The sequence below is a fragment of the Prorops nasuta genome, unplaced genomic scaffold (assembly GCF_024137725.1).
Source record: "Prorops nasuta isolate Cenicafe-Biocafe unplaced genomic scaffold, Cenicafe_Pnas_1.2 PNAS00010, whole genome shotgun sequence".
Lineage (NCBI taxonomy): Eukaryota > Metazoa > Arthropoda > Insecta > Hymenoptera > Bethylidae > Prorops > Prorops nasuta.
In genome coordinates this window covers 5356786-5378588 of record NW_027116807.1, presented here as the reverse complement: position 1 = coordinate 5378588, position 21803 = coordinate 5356786, and the positions used below count along the sequence as shown (strand labels likewise).

General features: G+C 36.0%; 3 protein-coding genes across 3 annotated transcripts; 1 reads left to right on the top strand and 2 right to left on the bottom strand.

Moving 5' to 3' along the window:
• Positions 1-64: 64 nt before the first annotated feature.
• LOC136777187 (testis-expressed protein 2) lies at positions 65-5648 on the top strand. Its single transcript, XM_066733296.1, has 9 exons — positions 65-157; positions 320-474; positions 824-991; positions 1061-2291; positions 2356-2619; positions 2697-2895; positions 2974-3452; positions 3528-3600; positions 3686-5648. Exons 3-9 carry the CDS (start codon positions 943-945, stop codon positions 4010-4012), a joined length of 2622 nt encoding a protein of 873 aa, XP_066589393.1. The 5' UTR covers positions 65-157; positions 320-474; positions 824-942; the 3' UTR covers positions 4013-5648.
• Positions 5649-5781: 133 nt separating this feature from the next.
• LOC136776717 (meteorin-like protein) lies at positions 5782-9192 on the bottom strand. Its single transcript, XM_066732479.1, has 3 exons — positions 8370-9192; positions 6509-7043; positions 5782-6385 (listed from the first exon to the last, which is right to left on the bottom strand). Exons 1-3 carry the CDS (start codon positions 8504-8506, stop codon positions 6173-6175), a joined length of 885 nt encoding a protein of 294 aa, XP_066588576.1. The 5' UTR covers positions 8507-9192; the 3' UTR covers positions 5782-6172.
• Positions 9193-13114: 3922 nt separating this feature from the next.
• On the bottom strand, positions 13115-17506 carry LOC136777115 (EF-hand calcium-binding domain-containing protein 10-like). Its single transcript, XM_066733186.1, has 3 exons — positions 17332-17506; positions 15342-15535; positions 13115-13283 (listed from the first exon to the last, which is right to left on the bottom strand). Exons 1-3 carry the CDS (start codon positions 17473-17475, stop codon positions 13115-13117), a joined length of 507 nt encoding a protein of 168 aa, XP_066589283.1. The 5' UTR covers positions 17476-17506.
• Between the last annotated feature and the right edge of the window lie 4297 nt (positions 17507-21803).

Here is a 21803-nt window from a genome sequence, read left to right as displayed (position 1 = left end):
TACGTATAAGACGTGTAAGACCATAAGACATTAAATGGTATAAAGTGAACTTTGGTAAGAAAAATTTGTTCTTGTCGTTTAAGTCAGATGTTTCGTTATCGGTGACAAGTACATCCTGAGTGCAATCTTAGTGCATGAAAGAATAAACTTTTGATACGTACGTAATATAATACATTCATATACAATATACACACATGTTGTATTTAAATGAATTCGCACACAACAGACACAAACACAGATGTTCATAGTGCGATACAATACTCGGGCTATTACTGATAAATGTCATTAAAGATTCTAAGCTATCAAACTGTCTCAGTAGTGCGTGCCGATAAAATAATATGGTCTGCAATTAATCCATTTCCTTATTGGAGCCACAAGGAATAATAAAGTTTGCAGTTTATATATTAGATACGTACGGAACTCGAAGTGGTGATTATAGAAAACAATGCAAGACCCTCCTCGCAAAAATGTCAGGTAATAAATTTGATTCTATTAGTCGAACAACTAAGCTATCTATAATTTATTAAATTATAGCCAGTGGTCTATTAAACCCATTTCCTACTTAATTTATTGATTTGTAGTTTTGCTCTGTATTTTCATCTTCCATATAAGTATTGTTTATCTATAAGTGTGATTCATGAAAAACTTTATGTAACATTTATTGTCTCATATTATTACAAAATAGTGTTTTTTTGTTACTATCTTTTGTAGATGAGTATTAACTTATTTCTTATTTTAGCTTAAATCTTATGTCATAAGTCTAAATTTGTCATTATTGTGATTCAATTTTAAAAGTTGCTGAAATATATCTTTTACTATTTAGGAAATGGAATGTTTCAATAGTTTTGCCATAAATGAATAAGATTTTTCTTACTGATTTTTCACTTAAAGGCCAAATGAAGGATTGATATGCTATAAAAACAAAGCTTGTAAAAATCTATCATGACATCTAAACAGAGTCCAGCAAAAGTAACTTTGGGTATGATTAAAGGTAAACTATGCCATGATTTAAAGCTATTATTTAGTAAAATATTGATTGAAAATAGTTTTTTTCTTACAGGTAAATCAATTACAATGTCTGTACCTGTTATTCGTTATCATGCAAGCGATGATGAGTTGGAAGAGCTTTATCCTAGTACAGATGATGAGAAACAGTTGACTCCAGAATCAGAGAAACCTTCTCCGAAGTGTAGTCCTTTCAAAAGTTTAAGGAATAAATTTGAAGATGATGAAGGTATTGAAGGTACCTTAGAGAGAAGATCGATAAGCATAGATGGAAATCTCTCTGAAGGGACACCTCCTTCTGATCCCTGGAAAGTACTTTCAGATATTAAAGGGAAAATAACTAAGACATTTGAGGATAAGCTCTCTGAAATAAAAAGTGATAAGAAGAAGAAAAGCAGGCGTAAAAGAAAAAGCTGTAGTGTCAGTGATACAGAGGCCATGGGTGATGCAACACCAACTGAAGAAAATATGTCTGAGAAACAAGAAAATGATTCTCCTTCTTCAGTTCATAAGTCGTCATCAAGATTTGTTGGCTTTTCACAAATAAGAGTTGGATTAAAAACAAAAAGTTCTGAAGAAGATAGTGTAGAGAGTGGTGTGGAGGCTGCAGAATTTACAAATGATTGTTCAGAAACAGCAAGTGTCAATGTGGAAAATCAAGAATCTTACTTAAACCTTTCAGAAATAGATGCTGCCACAAAAACTGAAGAGTTACCTAAACCAACTGTCATACGAAAGGTTTCAAGATCCACTACCATAAAGCCAGAGAAGTTTTTATCTCATTTTAAAAATGAAGTGCTTTACTACATAATTTATCAAATATTATTGGTTTTGGTAGCAGTTCTTTGCTCATATCACTTTATTCCACTACCACAGTACATTCTTGGTTTGTTCAGTGGTGTATTAGTCACTTTAACTTTAAGTAATATAATGAAGAGGATACAAAATTTCCTAAAAGCCCCTATAGAGGGAAATGAACCAAAGGTCGATATTTCTGTATTAGAAATTCCAGCAGCTGAGGAGCTTTGCGTCTTGGAAAGATTTGAAGGATGGTTAAATGAGTTACCTTACGCTTATAATCCCGATAATTATCATGTGGCACGGACAAAGCCAGTTTACTTTAAATTAGAAGGAGAAACTCTGCGTATAATGGAAACAAAAAATCGCATTCCGAAGCGAGCTATTTGGGATGAGCCAAAACATAAGTTGAATTTTTGTAGGAGAAGAACTTACAATATGGCTGATGCTGTGGTAAATTTATTACCGGAAGGCCTAATCAGAAGAAGGTACTATTTTGTTCTAGCTGATTTATACTGACGAATTTATTTGACGACATTTTTAATCATTTAGGCGATGGAGTAAAAAGTATCCGATCTGTATAACATTTCAAGAAGAATCTTTAACCGAAAATACTGCATTAAAAGAATCTTCAGATGAGGAACTTCTAGGTGATCATAGTAGCGACACAATTGCTGAGGAAGAGGAAACTGATGATGATATTTCGCAAGCAAAAAGTACAAAAGATGCTTCGGATGACTCTCGAGAGGATACCGATGAGGATTCTACGAGCAAATTATATATTTTTGCCAGGACCGATCGAGAAAAAGAAGATTGGTAAATCTTAATTGCATTATCTCTATAAAATTCTGAACATAAATTAATTTATTACAATTTATTTTTTTTGTACGTAGGTACAGAAGATTAGTGAATGCTGTGAATTTCAATAAAAAGAGAAACTCAATTTCTTCGATAGGCGATGCAGTAATTTCTTTAAATGCTCTTTTAGCACAACAATCCAATAATGAATCAAAAAGTCCCACACCCACTAGTTTTTCCCCCGAAATACCATCAGACACCTCGTACATTAATTATATGAATCGTTTATTAGAAGTAATTCATCAATTTTACTAGATTATAAAATATCGTATGATTTAAAAGATAAAGCTATATCTTTTCATATAATTTTAGGCTGAGGATCCTGAGACCACTGATAATTTGACCTGGTTCAATTGTTTAGTAGGGCGAATATTATTTGACGTGCATAAATGCTCCGACACAATCAATCTTATCCAGGACAAAATCCAACGAAAACTATCCAACATCAAACTCCCATATTTCATGGAAAGCTTAATAGTGACTGAAATTGTGATAGGCCAAGGTTCTCCAATATTCCAAAAAGTCACGAAACCTACAATGAACGAACGTGGACTTTGGTTTGATTTGGATGTGAATTACAAAGGTTGTATGACAATGACTGTGGAGACTAAATTAAACTTAATGAAATTGACCAGAGCTGGTTCAGTGTCTATAAATTGTGATATTGATAATAATAAGCCGAAGCCAGCCAGGTCTCCTATGTTTGACAGTGATGTGGAGGATAGTCCAGAAACTTCTACAGAGGATGAGGATAGCGCAGTCGCTATGCCAAATTCTTCAAAAGAATTAACGTAGGTTTATTATATAAAACGTTTATTGTATAATTTACACCTTATACCCTTCTAATAATTTATTTTATTTATTAGACCAACACAGTCTTCAGGCAGAAAATTTTTAAACATGGTAGATAAATTAACAGCAAGTAAATGTTTTCAACAGGTGATTGCTTTAAATAATTATTTCAAATGCTTTAAACAATTTTCAAATAATAAATGTTTTGATCGATCTAATATATTGTTTTTAGGCAGCGGAACTATCTTATATTAGAAGAGCCATGGAAGGTCTGTCAAATACTGAAATTCGTTTGATGGTCAGCGTATCTGGCATTGAAGGCAATTTATCCGTCAACATTCCGCCACCACCTTCAGATAGACTGTGGTACGGATTTAAACCAGTACCGAAAATTCTTCTTACTGTTAAGCCAGCAGTAGGGGAGAGAGCAGTTAACATAGTGTTTATCACCAAATGGATAGAAACCAAATTACTCAGGGAATTTGAAAAAGTTGTTGTTTTACCAAACATGGATGATCTTATTACACCTTTATGTCCAAACTATCCATACAATTCGTAAAGATTTTGATCGTTCAAATTTTCAATTATTGAAATTTTCCTGTTTATCATGAGTACCTTTTTTCTATGCGTGAAATTATTTTCCCTTTTTTATAATATACGTTGCAGAGAGTCTCCCCAATGAATACCCACACATCTCTTTCCTATTTTTAAAGTTTAAGATTTCTTTAAAATTCACTAATATTAAAACTGATGAATGATATTAAAACATGCTAATATGAATTCCATTAAACTGACTGGTTATTAGTAATGATAAGGAAAAAGAGCAAGAACATGAGTTTCTGGGGTCTCTCTGTAAACGCGTTGTTTTTTGCGTTTTTATTTAGATACATCAATATAGTACTACTACAATGAATATTTTTATAACGAAGAAAATATCGAAACGCCAAAGTCATATATTTTACATTATATTGAAAATCGTGCAATCATTGAATAATTTAGCGAATACAAGACTGTGCTGTAAATATTTTTTATCAGTCAAAAATTCTATTAGAGCCTCGACGATATAATCAAATATTAAGATTTCAATATTTTATATTTTCAAAGGTGGACTATATATCAAGTTAATATATTAGAGATGTTCGATAATTATCCCAGATTAGTGATTTTAAAATATATTTGTGCGAGGATGTTGATAAAATATTGCACATTTCAGCTGATTTCGCAAAATTTTCTAGTAGGGAGCGTTCGTTGCACCTGTTGGTAAATCTCTTGGTCTGGCTTCAAAAATTCAATATAGAACTTACTGTAATTTGTACCAAGATACATTTGACTAACAGGTACCCGGACCTCAATCAGATCCTAAATCAAAACTTACAATTAGATTAGAAAAAGTAAATTAAGATAGGCAACGAAAGTTTTCATAGCATTTGTACTTTGGTTTCATTATTTTTATTACCTTTCAATATTAATGCATCGTATAACAGAAAATATAATACTATTATGAAATTTAGGACCAATGGAAAAGAGAGATCTCAAACATTACTGAAAAAAAGTAAAAAAAATTGGAATAAATAGATAGTAAACAGAAAATCATACCTGTATATTTTCAAAACTCACGCGATTTTTGTAAAATCTTTGTAGTTCTATTTTTTTAATTGTTTGATGGAGCATACAAAACTAAGAGATTTGAAAATATTAGGTAGTAGGGAGTGTTTCAGTCACATTGGACAAGTGATCAAGGACAGTATTAAACAGCTATAATTAAAATGATAAGCGATAAATAAAATGTCCATATTAGGGGGTGAAGTCCAATATACACAACGGATAAAACCAAATACTTTCTCGCAAGTTCCTTTCATTAATTTTCAGAGAATTTTCTTATTTTATTTATTGTTTAAAAATAATTTTAATATTGTTATTACCTTAGATTATTAATTTTCGCATGTTTAAATATTAAGTGACTTATTTTGCTTATTACATTAATGCAAATATGATACACTTCTTTTTTCTTGTTAGATACCAGCGTACATTTTTTTTAAATATTTTTGCAAGCGTTGAACACAATACTATTTAAAAAATACTGCTAAATATATATGCGCGAATGCATGTCATACTTTTTTACGGATATGTGTCATTTGGCTTTCGTATGTGTTTTCCATGTATTTGTTAAAAAAAAACATAAATAAATCATGTAATCATGCAATGTTTAGTCTTTAATAACCCAGCAAAACCTAAACGTGATATTTTAATCACAAAATCACACTACATCCTCTCGATCTATCGTTCACCATGGGGGGGGGGTATAAAATAAAAACTGTAAAGTTTAAATATCTGTTTTCTTTTATTTCTTTTATCAATGCACCAGATTTATGTGATAATTTATAAAATTGATATATCTGTTTCATTAAACATCTTATAATACATTAATATCACAGTTTAGAGATCGATAGCTTATTTTCCAAATATGTACTTTTTATATACATGCACAAAAATATAGACCTATATACATTCCTTTTCTTAAGCTAACAGCGATGAGCGCATATCACCGAGCCTCCATTAATGAATAAAATCGATACAGTATCTTTTCTTTCACAGATTATTCTCGGTTTGCGCATTTCATTAAATAAGATTCACTTCGATGAATGTTTTCACTTTGCAAGACCGTCTTTGCACTCTGCCCTTATCTTGGTTGATAAAACAGTCTTTGATGTCTTCGAGGTTAGCTCTTCAAGACACAAGGCGCACTTTGCAGTTCTCTTACGGCCTCCGCCCATGCCTCCAGCCTTGGGGCACATGCTAGGGTAAGATCTCCAAGTCGTTTTTTGGCCATTATCACAAATTCGCCCTGACCATGTCGGGCATCACAGGCAGTTGGTACCCTTACACGAATATCCATTTCTGCATAAGGCTCTGTCGAAATTACCTCGTTATTCTGAAAACCATATTATTTATTAAAATAATTGTTTATATCACTATTATTATTGTATTACATAAACCAATTACGATTATCAGATAAAAAATTAAACCTTAATTAAAATAAAAATCACAAGCTCACCTCGTAATTTTCAACTCGTCTGAGTATTTTGGTAACCCTAAGGACGAGCTCGGTAGATTCGAGGTCAGGTTTCCTCTGGACGGCACTGACGGTACCTCTGGCAACCAGGTCGCTTTGACAATAAGCCTTTGCGAGTTCTTCCTTCGAGCAGGGTCTGCACTCTGCTTCATCATCAAGTTCTCCAGGTTTTCTTTCAGCCATTGGCTCGAGATCGTATTGTAATCTGGCTTTTGAATATATGTTGGAGGGTTCATCAGCTTCCACGTACAGAGCAGTCATTTGACTTTGAGTGTAGAAACAACGATGAAGTGCCTCGTGTTTTCCATCCCTAGGTGAGTAAATAGGTCTCAGCGAATTCTTCGATTCCAGATAGACTCGAATCGGTCCAGATGCCTTTACGCATGCTCGGAAACCACGGGGCCCTTCTTGGGATCTCAATAATACGACCCTGAGCGCCCCCCGTGGATACCTCCAGAGAACAGTCCCTCGAGAACAACGCAGGTATACGGGACGAACTCCTCTACCACCTCCACCACTGAAATTGTATTAATTTCATAATTATAAATATATTGTTAAACAAAGGTAAATAAACACGTTTCTATTGAGATTTGGCTCTTATTTCAATTTTTACCCTGATGAAATACTTTTTGTTTTTTAAATATGTTCATAATATTCTTAATCAACGAAGTTTTTGAGGTTAGTTTATCTGTTAAAACTGTTCAACTTGTTTTATAAATTAATTGGTTCTGTCGAGCGATAGAACAGTAAGTTTCGAAGGAAATAGTTTTTTTTTTCAACTAAATCCATAAATGAATAAACTCGATAGCTTTCTGAGAATGTGTCTAACTAGATCTGGCCTTTATACGTTAATGTAAATAAATCATTCACGGTCTATCGGATTTCTCCTCCAAGGCTAACGGAACCAGTGCGAATAACAATCAGAGTTATTTAATGATATCTACACTTCGAGTGGAATTAATTGAAATAAAAAAATAATCGAAACGTGTCCAACTGCACAAACAGGTTTTTGCACTTTTGCAACGCAGGGGCATTCGGAAACGGAGCTTTCAAGTATGATCTTGCATCTGCATAATAAAGTTCTATTTTTTTTTAGTCATTCCATGCACTTCGTCTATACAATTTTTTCTGTCAAGTTTCGAAAAGAATTGATACGTATAAATTGTGACTGAATTTAAAATGTTAATTTAATTTTTAAAATAAAAACAGTTTGTTAGAATATCTACGAAAATTAAATTTATTCGAGAATTGTTTGAGTACTGATACACATTCATCGAGTAAAATTATCCCTGCATCAACAAATTTCTCAGTATAGTATTAGCACGCTAAGTATAAAAAAGCATTCTCGAATTTTGTTCCTGAAATTGCTTGGTGAAGGAAATTCGATATTCCATACAGTGTACGGCACACGCGTTATTATATACATAATGGAACATTTAAAAGTGTGAGAAGAATGAGTAAACAGCGGCAGTACGCAGTGCGAAATAAACACAATACCAGAGAGCTATTCGAGGAAGAGTCATATTCTGATTTGTCTTTTTAGCTAGTTTATATACTTCTAGAGAAACAGTTTAGTAACTTTGTTAAATTAATTCATCAAGATACAAAAGAGGATCACTGAAACTTATAGTGCGTTTTACAAAAAAGAAGACGTATGTAGTGGTAGTGTTCTGGTCTTTGATAAATTGATTTTCTCTAAGGGTAAGAATAGAAACTAAAAAAGTGATCGTTTTTATGGTCGAAGAAAGTTTCTGGGTTATTTAGCGGAGGTTGAATGCTTTCTAAAGGAGAGTGGACATTGAAAAGGGCGGGAGATGTTAAGAAAACATAAAATGATACTGACCTGCCGGTCCAATCGCATTGGTCAGCAGGCAAAGTCATAAACTGCCACTGCGCATGTGTAGGGGCCAAAGACACTTCGTTGATTGAAGTGGCCAGAAATGTGGCCGTCGCAAAAACTATCAGCCCGAAACTCGTCATTCTTAACGAGGTTCACGCGTTACTCTCCTCTTGCGTTCTCTTTATTTCTCTCTCTCTCTCTCCTCTCCCCTCTTTCTTTCGATCTGTCTGTATCCCACTCTTTATCACACATATATACGCTCTTTCTCTTTTCTCCCGCTATCCGGTCAACATAACAGCCAGCATCCTCCAACTCCCGCTCGTTGTAAACTTTGCGAATTCTCTTCTTGTTTACTTCAAAAACCACAGTTGACTTCTCTTACAAAACAAATTCTTCTGAATTTCTTCTTGTCATCATTGGCCCTTTTACGATAAAACACATCAGTTGTCATGTAGAACCATCGGATGAGTCGCGAGCTGTCATGAATTGGGCACGTTGAAATATTCACGAAGCTCCAATAATCTTCTACGAACCTGTTGATGTTGAACAGGTGGTTGTAACAGATAATTTATAATTTTCAGCGATTTCAATCACGGAAAGAGTCACGAACGTCACAAAATAGTAAATGAACACGCGTTTTGTTTACAGTGTAAGTGCTGGGAGGGAAGTTTGAAGTTTGATAAATTGTTCGATGATATAGAGAGATAGAGAGAAACGGTACTGCTGTGATGAGAGCAGAAACCGAACTAAAGTGGAAGTGGTTATGTCGTTGTCGTGGAATGGAAGTTTGTGGCCTGTGCATGGATCTTGGAGATGGAGTGGGAGGAGTGGAAGTGGAAAGTTGGTGGTGGCCGTCGAAGCGGACGAAGCCGTCGAACTACTCGCAAGGCCGCCCCCCTCCAAACATTTCTCACTAATGCGGGCTGAAGATTGGAGGGGACCGAGGTAGCTCGAGGTTAGGAGGGGACCACTGTACATACGCGCGTCCTGATCATTCTTGTGTGCGTGTAGCACGAGTGCCCAACCGACACCCACACGGGAACGACCGAACGCCCGCTCGGCAGCGCGTTGCCAAGTATGCGCAGCAGATCTGCGCAGAAGCTACTAATGACTTTGATATTCAAATCGAACGAACAAACCCCTGTATCTTTATTCTACAAGTTTCCTCCCTAGAATTGACACTCTACTCTTGCAGAATAACCTTAAAATGTCGTGATTTGCATTTCCAAATAGTCTGAATACAAATTTTCTGAAAGGTTCTGTCGTATATTATGAGAAACGTGAGTGAATTCCAGGCTATTATTCATATATAGGTTAGGTTGGAGTTGGAGAATTAAGGTTTTAGGATTGAAATTAGTTCTGTTCGAGAGTTGTTTGTATACGCATTCGATGACGAAGCTTGTCGAGAGCCTCCCACACTGCTAAGGTGGAGGGAGAAGTGGTCCAGAGTCAGAGCAACGAATTGGCCCGCGGCAACCTGTTTGTGTTACGGGTAACATGCACGCATAAGAGCTGTGTTCAGGGCGAACCAAGATATCCTCTTTTCCCCCTCTTTACTACCCTCCCCCCTCTATACCCCTACAAGGCCTCCCTGTATACTGTCACCACTTTTTCCAGCCACCGACCGATTTTTTGCCTTACAAGTGTATTTATACGCTTCCGTTTCCATTCGTTATTTAAAATAAAAAATTATTTATTATACTAAAAAATACATATACCATATAATAATTCAACTCAAAAGCAAAACTAATGAGAAAAAATATAATAATTTAGAACGACCTTAGTCGAGGAATTTAGGAATTTTGCGAGGTTTCATTTTCCCTTTTTCATACGGGGGAAGCCCCTGGGCAAAAATTTAAGCGAGCCAACGGCAGAAAGGCACGCGAGGACTCTTACAACGCCTACCAATTTTGAGCGCGCGCGAATCTAAAATCATCGCAAATACATATTTAACATTTTTTTCGTATCCGCTTTCGAATTAACGGAACTCGCGCGTTTACATCGAACATTAGTCGATAAGATTTCGTGTTAAATGTTTCTACAGCGTCAGTTACGCCTCCTTATCGAAAATAGGGCTTCTACGTAGTGACAAAAAAAAATTGGGTTCTCCAGTAACGGTGAAAAATATGAGACATAAATAAGGCTGAAATGGTTGTTTTTTTCGAAGCAGAGGCAGGGTGGTCGCTATGAAATATTGAAAAGTAGGGAAAAAGGGGGAACAAAGGGAGGGGTGGGGGAGGTATTACCAATTTGAGGCATCGTTATCGGTGCTATTTGATATATTTACGAAGGCTGAATATTGTTGACTGCGGTTTTGTGTTCCGTAAAACGTAAATATATTTTAAAAGTCTCCAGAGGAAAGTAGGAGGGGGGAGGGGGCTGTCGTATAAAGGGGGAAGGGTCTTAAAATATATCTTAACGCGGTTTCGCTTGAAACGACATGACGTAAGCGCGTATATCTCAGGCCAGTCCACATAAGTGGCATACGGAAGAGCGTAAGGAGGAAAGATACGCTTATGGGGACGTCGAGAGAGAAATGCTCGTTCTCCACAGGGGGGACTTCAAGACCGGTTAAAGTGCCTCCTCCAGACGTGCCTTATGACCAGGTAAAACGGAAAATCAACAGTCACCGTGCATTTCCGTTTTATATCCTTCCAACAATGCACTTCGTCCGAGTCATTTTTTGATCGAACCTCAACAGTTTCAACAGAGGCAAAGTTGCATAAAATTTTTTAAACCTTATCAGTGATTTTCGTAGAATGCTATTTTTAAAGATACTTAATCCAATTTTGGCATTAAGACTGCACATTCAAAAATGTTTCATAGTTTTTTTTATAAAAGCTGAATAGTTTCGTCAGTAAAAATATATCAATTTTATCAAAGTTTATTAATATTTCTGTGGAATACTTTATAGGTTTATTTAAACAATTTTTAAACCAATTTTGGAACCAGGGCCGTATCGATAAATGTGTATAATTGAAGATTTCTTATTAATTTATTAATTTTATCAGCTGAAAAATTCTTTAACAATTTTATAAAGCTTCTCAATATTTCTACTGGACACCATATCAGTCCATTTACCAAAATTCTTCAACCAATATTTTGGGATCAAGGGTAAAGTGCTCGGGGATTTTCGATGGCTGATAGCATCAACGGGGAGGAAGAGCGGATATTACGAGTTAATTCCGTTGGGATTTTTTTTTGGACAGGGGAATTAGAGTGGGGAACCGGTTGAACGTTAGTGGAGTGGTGCGTTATGGCCAGAGGTAAAAGGTAAAATGGAAGACACGTGAGTGGGCACGCTTCTGACATCGTGCCGTGTCACGCGGTGAACAACGACCCACGCGTGCCCTCTATACCATTCTTTCATCTTTCAATTGATACAAAAAATAAATCAACTTTTCTAAAACATTTAATCATGTTTCTTCTGTCTCCTCCTCCTTAATAAAATAATATTGTAAAACATAAATTTAAAAACTTACCTCATAAATTACTTTTTAAAAATAAATAGAAACTATGCAAAAAAGAGTTGGGAAAATGTTTATTTTTAATTTGATAAAAATGATCATTTTTAGAATTTTTAAAAATTTATATAATTAATTAATCCTTTCAATCTTTTATTTTCAGTATATCCATGAGAGAATCTTCGAGGGTCTTCTTCCTGAAGGGACAACCAAGAGTTTTTTTTAATGAAGCTTTTAAAATTCTGGACAAGAGAAAAATGAATAGGGAATAGAACAGAACAGAAAAGAATAGAATAGAATAGAATAGAATATACACGAAGAGATGATCGTTTCTGCTGTTAGAAACAAAAGACGAGACTCTGCAAGATTTATTTCGCAATTCCTTGTGTCGTCCTTTAAACGAGACCACTTGACCCAAAGACGAACCGCGGTCGTGCCTGGTCGACAGTGCCGTATCAAGCGGTGCCCCCCACGCCCAATTGACACTTTCACTCGACAAGATTCACCAATTAACCGAAATTAGCATCCTTCGAGCTTCTCTGCACTAGACGTTTCATTCCATTTATTAAACTTTACCATTCATAACTTCACCCCCTCCTTCTACATTTTAAGAGATAATTTTCCCGCCATAAAAAAATTTCTATAAATAAAAATTTAATTTTTTCTGCCGTACGAATTTCATCAATCGATATGATAAATAATAATACAATTGTTGTTTTATCAGGCGGTAACTTTCACTTTCTCTTAACGTCAATATTATAGGAAAATTTTTTCGTTGGCCCAAATAAGAGGATCGTGTCACGCTGGGCTATCGACACTGAGCGTGACTCGCGCTAGCTATTCCTACAATTGATATCAATTGGCTCGCGCTCGCAACCTAATCAGTCTTCTGTGCTGGAACTACTCATTGTTCACGACAACTAAACTCGGTTCCAGTGTCTTTTCAAAGCCACCAATGGAAACCATCTCTCTTTCATTCAATTCATATTTTATTTCTCATTCTATTAGCTTTATAATTATTTCAGGTTAATGCGTCATTACAAAATGACTTCAATTTATACGCGAAATCATAGAGAAATTAGGGTACTTTTTATTCAAAATTTCGAAGAGGTGGAGATTTGTAATTTTTTAAGAGGAAAGGAAGAAAAGGCGGCATGAAAATTCATCACTGTTATCGTGGTAAGTATAGATTTCGTTTCAGGGTCGTAAAAGGGAATAGTGGTAAGTTTTTGTGGATGAAAAGAAAAGAGGAAGAGAAGAAAAAGAGATAGCATCAGGAAGAACTCACGCATTGTCGAGGAAAGTTTGTTTGTCGACGCACCCAGGGGCGGATTCTGCGGGTTCCTTTTCGTAGTTGACAATGCCAAGGCTCTTCATTCCTTTTTCGTACTGATCCAGTGTGATAGATCCTTTACACGAGAGATCCATGCTCTGGAACATGGTCTCGATGTGCCTACCAGATAAGAATCCTGTTTAGGCCTTCCGTATTCACTAACCATCTCAACAAATCATAAAAATACAAAATTCATAAAAGTGGGATAGATATGCCTAATAAATAACACTTTTAAGTTTTCTATTTTTACTGACCAACTTGATGGTATGACAAAATACAAAGGAACTCAAAATTAATAAAATAGGATATATTTCATCAATTTCAAGATTAACAAAATATAAGTTAAGAATGAATTTTGGATTTATGAACATACATACAGAAGAATATTGACGAATATCTGTAAAATTATTAAAGGAATGTAAATAATAATGTTTTCGAGGAGAATAAAGCTGCTGGTATATAAAAGTAGATGGAATTCGAAGAGGCGGTGGTTGTAAGAAAAGGGAGGAGAGTTGATTTAAGAGTGGCGTTTTTGAGGGGGAGTGCAGGGGAAATTATTGCCTTGGTAGTCTGTGACATCGGTTATTTTCGCGGTAATCGTTTCAATTTCGTTTGTCACGAGTCTCCAAGACTCGGCAGCTCCACCCCCGTAAAACCACAGAATAGCCCTGGGTCGACCTTTTCCATCTCCTCTTCACATTATAATTCTTCTCGCATATTTCCTTCTCTTGTTTTTAGTATTATTTATTAATCCTTTAGTTGTTATTTATATTACATTCTTGTAATTCCTGTTTTAATTATTTAATTATAATTTCTAGCATATTGCTAATTTAAATTCTACTGTGATTTGAATTGCTTATATGTTTTTTCATATTTTTGTAGGAAGTCACCCATGGTTTATAAATTTAACTAATTTCTACTTTACTGCTCGTATTATTCCTAATTTTGTGCTTCTTTTATAATACACTATAGCATATATAATACAGTTTATCCATATCTATATATCTTTTTTCCATTTTTATTGTTCTCTTTTCCAACAATCTCAAAATTTAATTTTAAGTACAGGTCAATTCTATCAACATCACTTCTGTTTCCACTAACCATCTTTCTTTATATTTATTTAATCTTTGCACACGGGCTCTTGAATTTCACTTTGAGCACAGTTTGTGATTCTCTCACAATAACTTGTGCATATTTTTTTCCATTTCCTTTAAATTTACCCAATTCTTCCTGCTAAGCTTTTGAATTTCACTTTAAGCACAGTTTGATTCTCTCAAGATCACTCGAACATATTTTTTGCTCACATCACCTCTCTTTAAATTTATCCAATTTCTCCACCATCAGCCCTCCTCGAATGTCCGGTTGCTGGCCATCCTCAACATCGTTTTTGCTTTTTTCTTCTCGTTCTTTCTCCGACTCTTTCTTATTACATTTATCCATCTTTCTTTTCTCGAGAGTAATCATTTAGATTCTTACTCCAAGCATCTTTCCCACTCTCGCGCCGCCAATTGGCTTTCTCTCTTTTCTTCTTTACTGTTTCATCTGCTTGCCTAATGGACTCCCTCGCCCCTTCTCTCCCTCTCTCTCTCTCTATCTTTCACCACAAACATCTCTTAGAAGGATGGGAAATGGCAATAATGTCCCCATCGTTCCACGAAGAAACGAGGCGGCTGTTAAACGCGACCACGCTCGTTCCCGTAATCAAGCGAATTTGTCATGATTGCAGCAAAATTCTACGCTATTTTTCCGCCGGATTCTCCGGTCAAAAATGAAATTATTCCAATAAAGAGAAAGAGAGAGAGAGAGAGAGGTGAGGATGCAAGTTCATGGAAAAAAACCGAAAGTCATGAAGAAATACAACATTTATTAAGCATTTATAAAATTATCTAAATTAAACACAGATTATATTTACTAAAGAGAAAAAAAGAGAGGGGTGGGGGTAGGTCATAAGAAACAGAAACGAAATTAAACCATAAATAATAAAAATAAAATACTGACAAAATGCATAAACAAAAAAAAATATATTGATAATTTACAAAATTGTTTCTCTTAAAAATTACTCCCACTTATCAGACGAGGGAAAGAGAGAGTAGAGTGTGAGCCCTCACATAAGAGGACAACGAAGTGAAGTCATAAATAATGATAAGTAAGTATGTGTGAAAAAAGGATATAATTGACCTTTGTGAGAATAGTACAGGAGCATCCCCCAAGCCACTTCTGAACAAAGCACATCTCTCCAATAGGTCCGTTATGTATTCGACAGGGTCGTCCGGCTCGTCTACAAGAAGATGACCGACCAAAAAGTTGAAGAGCTCGAAAATCTTTTTCTCACTGATGTAAGTTTGGGCTTCCAGCTGAACGGCCGAGAATGCCTAAAATAAAAGGAGAATGTGTAGTTACAAATTGAAACTCGAAAACCAACGTTTTAACTTGACCTTTTTGCTTGGAAAATTATAGCAATTTTTTGTCGGTTTCGGAATGCGCGAATTTGGGGCTTCGCGGTAGGAAGGGGGAGGATTGGAATGTGTGATGAGAGAGAAAAAATAATAATAATAATTCGAGGTGAGCGATGACACTCGAACGGTACTTCCGGTTGAACGTGCACTCGATAAAGTCGATGAAAAGGGTCGTGAGAAACTGGGCTGACTTCGGTCGGTGACGCTGTTCTTGGCGCAAAAAACTGACGAATATAAGCATCGGACACGTTGAAAGAATTTCAATGATAAATTAATATTTTTGTAATTTTTATTTACTAAAAAAATGATTTTAATGATATTGATTTTGATTCGTGATTATTGTTAAGCGTATATGTTTAAAGTCGAGCTGGAAAATTGTTATTTTTTATACGTGTGAAAGGTCCTGTTTGAAATTAAAATATACGAACCTGTTTAATTTTTTGGTAAAGAATTTTCTAGGTTGAGAGAGTAGAAGTGCTTAAAATTAAATAAATAAAAACAAAATGTATTTATCAACATTGAATACCGTGACCAATTTTTTTATCAAATTTATCATTATTATTTTAAGTTTGTTATTATAAATAAAATATATGGTGTAGAAATAGTAGAGCGCCTCGTCCAAAGGATCGAAGAACGCGACAAGTTTGAGCGATCGAGTACGATGAAGCTTTATTCGAGTGCGGAAAACCAAGAATTTTCCGGTCGAGTATGGACGAATTGCGAAAAAGCGACGAAGCGATAAGGATCGGTCGCGGCTTCCCACGTCGGCGAGTGGCGATTTTCCGCTCGAGGAAGTGCGAAGGCCCCGAAGCCAGCGGGGAAAGATCCCGAGGCGAAGATGCTCCCGAGGAACGTTAAAGGGTGCCGCGCTGTTCACGCTCAAAAGACACTGTGGGAAACTTAGCGGGGCTTCACGCGTGTCTAAACTCCTCCAATAATAAATTCAACACCCTTCTAACACTTCGTAGATCCCCACCAGTTTCCTATTTGACCCTCCCCCCAATATTACTTTGGAAATTTTACCAGTATTTAAATGTTTACCGTTTTCTCTAATTAATCAATTAATTGATAGAAAGTTTCAAATTATATCGAGAAATTGTACCAGAGTTTATTGGGATTTGTGTATGTTTACTTTACTTTAATTGGAAATACGACAATCGTTCCGAGAACGAGGAGTTTATTGCTTTTACCAATCGCTGTTTACATTCTGGAAGTCCGCTGAAAGAAAACACTGCACTGGTTTGTTTTCAACTTCGTGAATACGCACCAGGTTTGATCCCCCCCCCCTTCCCCCCTTATCTTCTGAAACTTCAACCAGAATAGGAAGCACTCCTATTTTTTATAATCAGTGTTATCTGTAGAATTTTTCAAACCATCGAGGGAAATTGTACTAAAGTATAATAAGAGCTCTTTGTCCTTACTTGGTTTAATTTGAAATACGATAATTGTATGGAAAACAGGGGGGCCCCTTACCCTTTCCAAATCACTATTTACCCTCTGGGAACCCGCTGGAAGGGCACGCTGCGCCACGTGACTTAATGTTGCTACGCTTCGTATACACATATATAGGGGGAAGTCGTGTGAAAGTTCGGAGAATATTTTGTATACAGAAAATACTTTATTCTTTTTCGTGAAATTTTCGATTGAACAAACATGTTTGGAAAGATTTCGTTATAAACAGTGTAGTTCAGCAGAATTGTTTTGATTCGTACCTCTTTGGTATCGCCAATAAATCCTGTTCCATGAAATCCTGAGGAGCTCGGAGAGAGTTCTTGATCATCAGTCTCCAAACACGTGGAGGACGAAGAAGCTCTGGAGGAAATCTCGCAGGATTTCAAGTTAGTTTCGCTGGACATCTTAATGGAAAGCTGTTTCGAGCGTGGCAAACACGACGACGGAACCAGCGGATCAACTACTATGTTTGGCATGCTTGCCAAATGAGAAAATTAACAGATCGTCGCTGTTTTGTTTTATCGTGCTATATATAGAACTCGTACTATCGAATGAATATATATGTAAACATGTAGATTGTCATGAGTGAATAAAAATAAGATAAAGAAGGAAATTGTGGACAGATGGAATTACGTTGAGTTTAAAAAAGTTAATTATTTATACACAACGTATATGTCTATTATTAAACACTTTAGTCATGGCTGTCATCGATAGAGCAAACTTATCCGGAGCTCAGATTTTGTTCAGGATACTGTCAAGGATCTATAGGATATCGTTCGTGATTTCTATTAATTAAATTGATGTATTAATTGATACAAAATTTATAAAAAAATGAATTACATAAATATGATATTAACGCATTTAAAAATTATGTTATTTTCTACTCGGTGACGTGCAAAGTGAAATTTACAACGTGCATACTTCTTTTTCTTATTAAAACGCACGTAAAATTAATAGCTGGGCATGCAAAGTTTTCTTTGCGATGGAAAATTTACTTTAGCACTAGTTTGCTCATTACCGAGCAGAAGCATCGTACGCGTCTCGCGCGTAAACTTTTTTCACTCGTGAAAGAAAAACTCGTCTTTGCCTTCGGTTCATTTGGTTGTATTTCCTACGCGTAAAAAAAGAACGTTTTGCGAATTAGTGGTTTAATATAATATTTAAAAAATTTTTTCTCAATAAAAATTTTATGAACATATGAGTTTTACTCGTGTAACAAGACGTTTCTTGCGTGGAATCTTTTAATTTCCTGCTTGTTAATTAATATTGAGATGACATTGCTTCGTGTATGTATTATTAATTGCATTGGTGTGAAAATAGTGGATATTCGTGGAGACCGCGTTAAGGAAGAAATGTCGAAGGGTTTTTAGATCGGCGACGACATATTGGTTTACCGTTATTCGTCGAGCCTCTCTGATGACAGCGACAGGATCATTATCTTTATCAATCTCTGCTTTCGGAACGAGTTTGCCGCATAAAAGGCGAGAAAACATTCTCGGTGCTGACGTCTCGCATTTTAATCGGGCCATCCGATATATTATTTAATTTAATAATACAGCTCGACGAACTATCCCCCCCTGCTTCCCCCAAAAGCAAATTACAGACTTCGATATTAACTTTCCAAAGATTTTCATTCAACGTCATTTACCATTAGCATCAAATTTGTCCATTAAAATGTCAGTTCTGGTGATTGATAAATAACCAATTAATTAATATTGTACACTTTATCACGCATTGATCGTTGTGCAATTGTACAAAAAGAGAAAACACTTAAATAAAGCTAAATTTTTCTGGTTTAATAGCAGGAAAATTTGAAGGAAAGCCGTATATCCGCCTGGTAAGTTTTTTCAATATATCTCCAAAACGAAGCGAAAAAGGGCAAATCTTCAAAGGGCATTTTATCTTAGTTTTTCGATCTCCTAAACATTCCCGAGGTTTTTACAAAAAAAGTTGTGACACCCTGTATACACATAATACGCTATATCGTGTTGGCGTTATGAAATCCTCGACTAGATAACGTGACGAAACTTTAAAAAGCATAGATACAAGTTTCTTATCTCTCGCTCTATCGGTTCAACAGGTTTCAGGGACCGCCAACGAGTCTTGGCTTCGACCATTTGGCCAAACTCGCTTCGTTGCAATCGACACCGGTCCCGCATTGTGTATATATAAGCTTGGATTTAAATGTTACGTTAAGGCCCAAATCTACCCGAAGAATCTGAACCTGCAGGAACCTTTGGCGAATTCTCGTTAATTAATAGCCACACCAACTTTTTTTCCCCCAATAATTAGCTTCAAAACGAATCCAACATTCTCCCACCATTAAAATTCAATAAAAAAATCACTTAAAAATTAATTACTCTGTTTACTCTATTACACCGTCACCGATAAAATTAGGTAATAAGTTTCACGTAACATCTGAGAGATATTGATGCGTATAATGAGGTTTTGTCGTTTTTAAAGAAAACACCCGACGCGTTTGCGACAAAAGCACAGAAGGTTTCGAGCGAAGTGCTGCAAAAGGGCAATCGAGATACCGGTTGGCCGGTTATGGACGAGCCGCAATCGCAAATGGTTCGGCCCGGTTCGAGGACCGCATTAGAATCGATCCATTTAGAATTTCACTCGCATTGGTAAGAACCGCCGATGCCGATCTCCTATTGGAGAGTGGCCGATCGAGCAAAAATCGACGTCTGCTTTTCAACGCAGGTGGTCAGGTAGCATTTCTTCCCTTGTTCCTCGAAATTCCTCGCCTTTTTCTCTATCGCGTCCCAATATCTAATATCTTCAACAACGTGTCCATTCCGAAACCACTTACCACTCTCTTGCGTCTTTTCATCTCTTATTCTTTCAACGACGACGACTTCTTCACGCTTAATTATCGCTTATACGAGCGACTTGGGATTTCATTTGCCTTAAATCTATGGTGCTTTTTCTTCCCTTTGTTTTGCTCAATTATACACGAAATTTCGATCGAGACAAATTTTACAAATAGTTTATTGACTGATTCTTGAAATTCCCAGTCTGGGGCAGACACATTTTTGGATACCAACGTCTCGAACACAACGCGTCACAATTTACAATCCATTTACCCTTCCCATGTTTTCGTCGCTTATTCCTTCCACGACTTCTTCACGCTTAATTATCTCTTCGTCGAGCAACTTGGCATTTAAAGTTCGCCTTAAAATCTTATAACAGATACACACATACATGTAGAGACAGAGAGGGTCTTTATCACACATAAATTTGGATGAAGAAAAACTTTGCAAATAGCTTGTTAATTGATTTTTTAAATTCCTCACCTTGTTCCATTACATTTCAATATCTTTATCTTCGACAATATCTTCATTTTGAATTCACTTCTCGAATTTTCATCCCATATTCGTCCGAAAACTTCTTCACGCTTAATTATCTCTTCGTCGAGCAACTTGGCATTTAAAATTTGCCTTAAAATCTTATAACACGAATACACACACACACGCACACAGAAGGTCTCTATCACACATAAATTTGCACGAAGAAAAACTTTGCAAATAGTTTGTTGACTTTTGAAATTCCTCACCTTGTTCCATCACATTCCAATATCTATATCTTCATCTCGAATTCACTTCTTGAATTTTCATCCCAAATTCTTTCGAAATCTTCAAGCTCAAGTACCTCTTCATCGGGCATACCTTGACTTTCAGCATCAATCTACCACCATTTATATCTCCACCAAACGAACATATTTTGAGTCGAACAAAATTGTGCGAATAATCGAGTGGATTGATGGGACGAGGAGACTCGATTGGTCAAATTGGTGACTGCTCGAGCAACGGAAGGGGACCGTAAAAGGAAGCAGGAAAGGTGCCCTCGCGTGGTTTCCTGGAAAATCGAGCCACGTTTCTTCGTCCTCCCGAGAAGCCGGTTTTAGCAAAACTTGGACGCAAAAAGGTCGATGGGTAAATCGATGTGTACCCCCAATTTTCTTCTCCCCTCGCATAAATTGCAAATTGTTTCCAGATAATTCCTCCAAAATTCCCCTCTTCTTTTTCCAATAACGATTTTGAAAGGAAAATAAACAAAAGCGAGTCTAATGCGATATGGTCTAAAAACTATTATGAGAACGTCCGCTTTTGCAGTGTCACGTGGCACAACAGCTTTGGAACTCTAACGCATTAAGGTTCTTTTGGAATGTCGCAGGTCCCTCAAGAGAGGGAAATGGGGAAGAAACTGGGAGAGAGGAAATTCACGGATCTGGTGCATGTGTGTCTCCCCCTTGCACATGGATCCGAGAGATATTCGCGTGAGAATTCTTCACCCCTTATTGCACACTATTTTAGAAAGCACGAGTTTAATTCCATCTTGAAAAATTATGCACTGTGTTGTAATGGTAACGAGGGAAAGTTATATTTTTGCACGTTTGAAAATTTTGTTTTTAATAGTAAAAACAAAACTAAGAGACTGATAACGAGAAGTGGGGTGGAAAACATATTTTATACACACTGATAAAATAAACTTGTATTGTTATAACATTACAAAGTATTATTTTCAGGAAAACTTTCTTTAAAAAATTAAAAAAATGTTCAATTAAATAGATTATAACGTAGAGTTAAAAATAAAGGTGTACAAGTAAAATGGAAAAAGTAGGAAATTTTGATAAGATTATTCCACTGATAATAAGAGAAAGTCCATTTTTAAAATTTCGTTTTCGTTGGGAAAGAGAAAATTTAAAAGAGAAATTTGCGAGGAA

What these genes read in the sequence shown, in the direction of transcription:
- LOC136777187 (XM_066733296.1), top strand. Translation starts at nt 943, where the DNA reads ATGACATCTAAACAGAGTCCAGCAAAAGTAACTTTGGGTATGATTAAA. An exon ending in AACTTTGGGTATGATTAAAG is followed by an intron (nt 992 to 1,060) that starts GTAAACTATGCC and finishes TTTTTCTTACAG; the next exon opens with GTAAATCAATTACAATGTCT. An exon ending in AATTCTTCAAAAGAATTAAC is followed by an intron (nt 3,453 to 3,527) that starts GTAGGTTTATTA and finishes TTTATTTATTAG; the next exon opens with ACCAACACAGTCTTCAGGCA.
- LOC136776717 (XM_066732479.1), bottom strand. Translation starts at nt 8,506, where the DNA reads ATGACGAGTTTCGGGCTGATAGTTTTTGCGACGGCCACATTTCTGGCC. An exon ending in CAATGCGATTGGACCGGCAG is followed by an intron (nt 7,044 to 8,369) that starts GTCAGTATCATT and finishes ATACAATTTCAG; the next exon opens with TGGTGGAGGTGGTAGAGGAG. An exon ending in GACGAGTTGAAAATTACGAG is followed by an intron (nt 6,386 to 6,508) that starts GTGAGCTTGTGA and finishes TATGGTTTTCAG; the next exon opens with AATAACGAGGTAATTTCGAC.
- LOC136777115 (XM_066733186.1), bottom strand. Translation starts at nt 17,475, where the DNA reads ATGTCCAGCGAAACTAACTTGAAATCCTGCGAGATTTCCTCCAGAGCT. An exon ending in TTATTGGCGATACCAAAGAG is followed by an intron (nt 15,536 to 17,331) that starts GTACGAATCAAA and finishes CTTTTATTTTAG; the next exon opens with GCATTCTCGGCCGTTCAGCT. An exon ending in CCTGTACTATTCTCACAAAG is followed by an intron (nt 13,284 to 15,341) that starts GTCAATTATATC and finishes CTTATCTGGTAG; the next exon opens with GCACATCGAGACCATGTTCC.